The 8599-nt window shown below is 31.0% G+C and overlaps 1 protein-coding gene across 1 annotated transcript; it reads right to left on the minus strand.

Moving 5' to 3' along the window:
- Positions 1-923: 923 nt before the first annotated feature.
- LOC134706262 (WW domain binding protein VOPP1-like) lies at positions 924-8290 on the minus strand. The gene is made up of 4 exons (XM_063565030.1): positions 8201-8290; positions 6517-6623; positions 4959-5100; positions 924-4177 (listed from the first exon to the last, which is right to left on the minus strand). Exons 1-4 carry the CDS (start codon positions 8252-8254, stop codon positions 4037-4039), a joined length of 444 nt encoding a protein of 147 aa, XP_063421100.1. The 5' UTR covers positions 8255-8290; the 3' UTR covers positions 924-4036.
- Positions 8291-8599: the final 309 nt, after the last annotated feature.

The following is an 8599-nucleotide window of genomic DNA, read 5'->3' on the forward strand; positions in this document are numbered from 1 at the left end:
TCACATTTGCACTTGATCTGTGTTTGGTGATAATAAGCATTGTGTTTTATAAGTTGCTGTCACATTTGGACTTGATCTGTGTTTGGTGATAATAAGCATTGTGTTTTATAAGTTGCAATCTCATTTGCACTAGATCTGTGTTTGGTGATAATAAGCATTGTGTTTTATAAGTTGCAATCTCATTTGCACTAGATCTGTGTTTGGTGATAATAAGCATTGTGTTTTATAAGTTGCTATCTCATTTGCACTAGATCTGTGTTTGGTGATAATGAGCATTGTGTTTTATAAGTTGAATAATAATATTAGGTAGATACAAAGTAAAGTAAGAGTGCCAAAACAGCAAGTTCACAAATTTCTGAAATTTGTAAAGGGACATTACTCATGAACTTTGTAAGTGCCACTCAAACTCCAACTAGATTTGTGTTTGGTAGTTATGAGCATTGTGTATTAGTTTCAAAACATTTGGTTGAGGCAAAGAAAAGTTTTGAGAACTGAAACACATTTTTGGATGAACACCAATACAGAGCCATGCCCATTCTGACAAGATGGCATAAAAATATGTCCTTGACCCTGTCGGCCAACCTACATGGCAGTCAATAGAATATAGAGGTTATGTGTTTGTCATGTATTTACTTCGAAAAACACTTGATCTACTTTACTATTCATAAATCAAAAGTGCATGACAACTTCTCATTTGAGTTGTTGCCCTTTTATGGCCAATTTGACAAAGCTATCAGATTTCAGGAAATATTGCATATAAATAATGCTATTAAAATTAAAATGTGAGTTTTTAATTTTGTTGAATCTATCCCATCAAATTTCTGAATCTTTAGTATTCAACTTATTACCAATGCGTTTGTTTCACATAATTCTATTACTGCATTTCAAGTGCTATGCCCAGTGAATTAAATAAACAAAAAAAGTTAAGTGAGAATCTAATTTTACTGCATGAAAATATACACATGAATAAGAAATAACAATTTGTAATAAAATAGATATGACAAAAATAATAACATGATCACAGTTTCCTCATAATAAACAATAATAAGTCCACAAAATATATACCCATCATAATATCTAACATTGTTAAACATGTTCTGGAATTAGAAACACTATATAGTATTAAATATTACATGATGGGCGTATTGAATTGATAGATGCAAAGTAATGAAAAAATATTTTTTTAATTTACATTTCAGACTTGTAACAAATGGTTAGAATTGATAACATATAACAATTCATCTGTTTGACAGTAATGTAATGAGACATTTGCTTTACTTTTATTATGCTCCCAATACAATATTCAGGAGCAAATAACAATTTGCTTTGTTCAATAGTTCCTCCCTCCATGCATCTAGAACAATGGTTTTCAATTTTAATCAGCTAATGATTTTGGAGTCAATATTTTAAGGTCACTGTTAGTAAGTATATAAAAAAATGAAAAATGGTTTCCCATGCTTGTTGGGATGACATTTATATAGATGAAAGATTTAGGGAAGGGGAAGACACTTATTGATCTTTCGAACAAGAGGTCACAGGTCAAGATCACTGTTACTTGAATAGATTTTAGTTTTGATTTCCTGATACTATCTCTCTATAAATTATTAAACATAAACACAGGTATTTATTCGAGCGACTCCAGGACATATTTATTTGTCCCTCCAACCATAGGATTGTTGACTTTTTGAAATAAATAATATTTTTTTATCTGTGTTCAGTTTGGGAAGCTTTAGTTGGCAGTGCCAGCTTTTTATTTGTTTAGGCTACTTAGCTTTGATTTATCCATCATACCTGGAATTAACATTAGATAAGCAATAGGAAGAAAAACATTGCCCAAGGTGAGCTATATAGAAATTATTATGTACAGGACAGATCTATATGATTTGGACTGTGACATTCAGTAGTCAATAAAAGTGGACCAAAACATTACAGTAGTCAATAAAAATATCAATCCATATGAGATTTCTTTACATAACATGGTTTCTATCATCTCATCATGGTCCTTTTTACCTACATAATTGTAAATCATTAGCACAGTACACTCCTCTTCTGATAGAACATTCCTATATGAGCGGGACTAAATGTATAAAGATCCTTTAAATTCTTACATATAGAGCACTATTATTTATACATTTTTTTTAACAAAGCTATAAAAATTGAACCATAATAAGAATGATTTAAAACATGCATTTTAATTCAGCTTATGCATATTTTTAAAACAGTTGAATTGTTCTTAATTATTGTGAAACTAACATTTATAAACTTACAAAACAATTTCCCAATTTATACATGTTTAAGAATGATAATATCCCTCACTGAAGCATTATTGAAACATACACATATTATTATATACAGCAAGTAGTTTACACTTTTCCACTGAAGCTGAAGTGAATGACCATTTTATATATAGTGAAATTAATTCTACAAACAAACAAAAAAATGTCATGCAAATTTACCAATGATAACAGACTAAAATAAATGAAGTGTGGTTCTAGCAAATCATTTAATTAATATTTTTTTTTAATTCAGAGGGCATAACTTTTTTTTCTCAGACAAATGATGGCACATCAATATTGATTCCTTTAAGAATGCATTTATTCATTCTATTATCTTCCTAAAGGCCAAAATTGTTGATGTTAATCTACAAAAGGCTAAATTTTCAAATTTTTCAGAGTATAAATCTTACACATTCATATAAAGATTGTATGGATAAACAATTTTAACAAAAATCTATATAAATGTTGAAATAATGATACATGACAAAACATTTGTGACACAAAAATAATTTAACAACTATCACTGGTTTAAATGGAGAGAACAACCATATATTATCCATGATCAAAATATAGAGAAATAAATGATTGTTTTTGCTCAATGTCCAGTGACAAACATTTCATACAAAGTTTGGACGATACTTTTCAAGTTTTTGTACATTGGATAAAGAAAATCTTTTAATAATTTTAGATATAATTTATCCTTTAAGCAATCACTTTGCTAACAGAATTTCAACCTTTTTTCTGTGTTATTCATTTAGGATATGAAAAACTTTAGAATAAGCATTAAACTGAGTACAAATTTAGGCAGATTTGTTACTGACTTCCAGAAAGGTTTATTGCCAAGACTATAAATTTCATACACTGTAGCACACATAACAACTTTAATAATAAAAACATGAATTCATAATTTTCACTTGTTATAAACTTATTTTGGAAAGAAACATCAGATTATTTATTATTTGTCCTGAAACAAATAAGCTGTCATACGTGCAAAACACATTTTTAAATGGCAGATTACATAGAAAATACATTTTAAGTTCCCGATATATATTTCTAATGTGTATATCTTTTTTAAGATAGAGACTATTATTTATGTTCACTGTTTCTTCCATTAAAATAATATCATTTTTAGTATTATTTTACATCAATAAATATATCTACATAGACAATGGTGTAAATATGATGGTGACAGCAATCCAACAACACCATGTTGATATATTGTTTATTACATGCTCAGCATTGACTATAACAGACTAGCATGTCTGTAAAAATTTAGTTTCATAGAAATCTCTATTAGAAACATATTTCATAAAATAATGAAATAATATCATAAGAATAAAACATATGATTTTCATACTTCTGAGACCATAATGAAATACCAGTCATTAAAAAATTCTCCAGAAAGTTTTCTCTTCACTAAATTATGTTGTACATAGCTTTTTCTGATAGTTAGAATTCTGTCAACAAAATAAAACAACAATTGTCCAGCATTATCACAAAGACAGACTCCATTAAGATTTGTATAAACACAAATGTAATAATAAAAACATTCATTACCTCAAAGTTCATATAACACATAATTTAACTTGGATGTGTACCAGTTTTGTATACAGATATTTGAGACAAAAAAATAAAACATTTGCATGTCTGTGACCTTTGACCTGAGATATGGTATATATTCGTCATTCAGATAGATATCCTAGAATCAGATATCGTCAAAGTTTTCAATTGCACTTTTGCCCTCTTTCAACGTTGGTAGGCTATTTCTTGTGATCTTCTTTGTAATTGTTGACGACATCTTCATAAGTAGGAGGGACTGTTTTGTTGTAACCATATACATCAGTAGGGGGCGGGGTTCTGTAATACTCTGCTTCTGTAATATCATCTCTATATCTTTCACCCTATAAAACACAATATAATTAGTATTAATAAAAGCATCATTTTTTATTTATATTATTTTGTAGTATCTTTAATATTGGATAAAATTGCTAATTCAAGTGAGCATGGAATGATTATGGTCAGTTTGTAGTAATGATTCTGCTGACATAAGTGATGCCCAAAATCTTTATGGAAATGCCAAAATCGGGTGAAATACCTTTGCAAATATTTTCAGTGCATCACTAATATTCACCATGAAATATCCCCTACTTAAGTGTTCTGTCGATAGAGGAAGTAAATCCATGGTACTGAATGCCTTTCTCCCAATTTGTTTCTAATAAATGAAACTCCACGATTGTAGTTTGAATCAACTCTACAAACTGGAATAATGAAACAGGAGTATATTTAAGCTATAAATAGTCACAATTGAGTTACATGTATGTCTTAGACTATTACAGGATTTCTAATGATAACTGTATAATTATTTCAAATAGAATTTAATATGATTTCTGTTTGATACTGTTTTAAAAATGTCTCACATGTGCTTCTCAGGAGTGGACCATACATAGTGTTACGAATCATTTTATATCCAATTGAGGGTTGTATGATTTTAGATTCGCAATGACTAACATGTGCTAAATGAATGACTTTTTGACAATGAATTATTATAGATAAGCATCTTAGACGCATATATGCCTCTTAATGAGAACCCTGGAATATAGGTTGGGTTTAACTTACATGTGTCAAAAATCTCTGTTTATTCAACAATTGACTGTACATGTATATAGGTTGAGTGTGACTTACATTTGCCAGGGATGGCTGTTTGCTTGACAATGGACTGTATATAGGTTGAGAAGTACCAATAAAGATTCGACTGTCTCTGTATCTTGTCTTCCATAAACATAAACACATGGACAGCAGTACAAGGAAGAAAATTATACCACACCTACAATGATAAATATATAGACATTGATAATAGACATTGATAACAAAACCGGCATGACAAGAGTAGTTTATCATGTCTATAGCATGTTTTTAAAGAGCCCAGGTGGTCGTGTGGTCTAGCCGGACGGCTGCAGTGCAGGCGATTTGGTGTCACGATATCACAGTAGCATGGGTTCGAATTCCGGCGAGGGAAGAACCAAAAATTTGTGAAAGCAAATTTACAGATCTAACATTGTTGGATTGATGTTTAGTCTAAATTGAAAACTACGTTCAAACCTATGATTGCATTGGATAAAAACTGCAATTTTTATACGTGTGCATATGATGTAAAACAAATTTCGTTGTAGAAGGCTCTAAAAACAGCACAAACAACATTTTCCAAAAGACCAAAAAAGTGAAAAAGTATATTTAAACCTAACGCATTTGACTAACAGGTCGAACAACTGATGTTCTTTAACCCTGTTGACTGCCATTGGCGATTGCCAATTTAAATTGATCACAAGATGAAACAAAATGGATCTTAATATAAATTTAATACTAAACTAATTTTTTTTTTAACTTGTGGCCACGATGTTATGCCACAAACATACAGTGTCAATATTTTTTTAGTACACCAGATCCGGATTATATATACTGTAAATTCAGAAATTAATGCGAGGTTTTTATTATTGCGAAAAATGCGACTGAGTTGTAAACGCAATAATTTAAACTTGCATTTTGAAATTTTTTATATGAATTTAACAGGATTTTTTTCAAAATCGTAAAAATTAAAATCGCATTTAAGCCTAAAATCGCAATAAAAAATGCACGCAATAATTTCTGAATTTACAGTAGATATATAGACACATGTCTTACCAGAAATACCACAGTTCCCAATTCCAAACTGTTTTATGCATATATTGTCTTACCAGAAGAGCCACAGTTCCCACACTGTACATGACACACAGCACACACTGTCTTACCAGAAATACTATAATTCCGAAACTGTTTATGACATGCCGTATAAAATGACTAACCAGAAATACAACAGTTTTCAAACTGACTGTATATGACACACAGCATATATTGTCCTAATAGAAATACCACAGTTCACAAACTGTAAATGACACACATCACATAATGTCTCTCCAGAAATACCACAGTTCCCAAACTGTATATGACACTCAGAATTATGAATATATTGTCTTACCAGAAATACCACAGTTCCTAGAGTATATGACACACAGCACACACTGTCATGACTGTCTTACTAGAAATACCACAATTCCCAATTTGTTTATGACATACAGCACAAAATATCTTACCAGAAATACCACAGTTCTCAAACTGTATATGCCACACAGCACAACATGACTTACCAGAAATGCCACAGTTCCCAAACTGTATTATATATGACACACAGCACAACATGACTTACCAGAAATACCACAGTTCCCAAACTGTATATGACACACAGCATATATTATCTCCACAACAATACTCATTCTCCAAACATCTTTCACTGTCACAGTAATAGCCTTCTACCTGTAATGTTTTATTTTGAATTACTATAACATGTACATGTATAACAGATATCAGAACTTGTGTACCAAGAGAACACACAACAAGACTATTAATTATTAACTGCCAAACCATCTTAGGGTGAAACATTAATATTTGATTTTTGTTCTCTTTTACATGTATCTGAATCCAAATCAGTACAAAACAACGAATGTGTCCAAAGTACACGGATGCGCCACTCGCACTATCCTTTTCCATGGACCATGAAATTGGGTAATAATCTAATTTGGCATTAAAATTGGAAAGATTATACTATAGGGAACATATGTACTAAGTTTCAAGTTGATTGGACTTCAATTTCATCAAAAACTACCAGGACCAAAAACTTTAACCTGAACAGAAGCACAGACGAACGGATGGACGAACGGAGCCACAGACCAGAAAACATAATGCCCCTTTACTCATAAAAACCATGTATGTTGCTAGTTTATGGCTTCAATGGCAATGATGATTAAAATAATCAACTAATTTTGCCAAATCATTTTTCCAAAAATTAAGGTTACAATAATGAATATAAAAAATAGGACCTCTGACAAATCATGACAAGTTTATTTTGACTAGTCACAGAAAAATTTAAACCAATTTGATGCTAATGGTAGACTAAAACCGCTGTATGACACCTGAAAACAAAAGGCGTCCTTCCTCATAACTACATGAACTAAGAATGAAAAATCCTGTGTGCAATTACTTCGTTATAAGGTTAACACTAAACAGGTTAACTACTGATCCCTACAGATCAATAGGAGATCAGCACCTGGGATTCGTAGGGGGTCAGTATCAAACTATTATACTAACAGGACTGGAAACCATTACACCAATCAGTGTAATAATATCAAACTATTATACTAAAAGGACTGGAAACCATTACACCAATCAGTGTATTAGTCTACATCACAGTCATTTATAGAACTAGACTTCAACTGTGCTATTTATCCTTGCTATATTGTTTTGACAGTGACAGGATGCTGTGTTAGTATAATAGTCCCAGCTATAAACGTATTTACACTTTTGGTATTTAGCTGTATTTTGCCTCCGAATGACCCTATATCACCTCCGAAGTCAAGCAACAATCACTTTTTAGTTGTGATGTCATATGTTTTGAATTATGAAGTCAAAGTTTACGGGAACCTGTGTGATGTTATGTAATGGCGGACAAATTTGCATACAAGTGTAAATACGTTTATTATATATCACTTCTAGATTTTGTCACTTTTGCATTTTTTGATAGTTTGCCAAGATTTTTTTATAAATTTATCAAAAATTATTTTGCTATAATGTATTTATATCTTTCATTTCTTTCATTAGATATGAAACTATTTACAAACATATGAACGACTGAGTAATAACTTCTTATTTCACGATAAATATTATAGCAGAATCAGGCGATCGATCAGCTGTTCTTTGTTCCACGTATTCCATGAAAATTCCATTTGCAAGAGCATAGATTCAAATTATTCGCTTTTAACTAAAGAAATATGAAAAAAGAAGTTTTATTTTATTTGTTTTCACAAATCAGTTAACACTTTCGTTAAACAACTTACCAAATCTGTTAAAAAATGTGCAAAGAAAAAACAAAACATCAGATCCGACGCCATTTTTTCTCCTGACCTTTGACATTGAAAACATTTCGGGGTGCCATCTGCCGGAAAAAAAGTTTTATGGCGGGAGTTCCAAATATAAAACAGCATTGTCTCCCATTTCCTCACACATTTTAATGAATTCTTTCATAATATGATTCATAATATTTCTGTCTTCTATATTCATTTCGAATTATACTCATCAATTTGATTTTAATTTTTGATGGGGCGCTAGGTTGAAATTTAAAAAAAAAGCAGACAGGACAGGTACTACTTTGGAATCAGTAATTAACCCTTATAAAGTACAGGAAGAAAGTTTCTGCTTCTCCCAGATAATGGCCACAATCAACGAACTGATTATAC

The sequence above is a fragment of the Mytilus trossulus genome, chromosome 2 (genome assembly GCF_036588685.1).
Source record: "Mytilus trossulus isolate FHL-02 chromosome 2, PNRI_Mtr1.1.1.hap1, whole genome shotgun sequence".
Classification (NCBI taxonomy): domain Eukaryota; kingdom Metazoa; phylum Mollusca; class Bivalvia; order Mytilida; family Mytilidae; genus Mytilus; species Mytilus trossulus.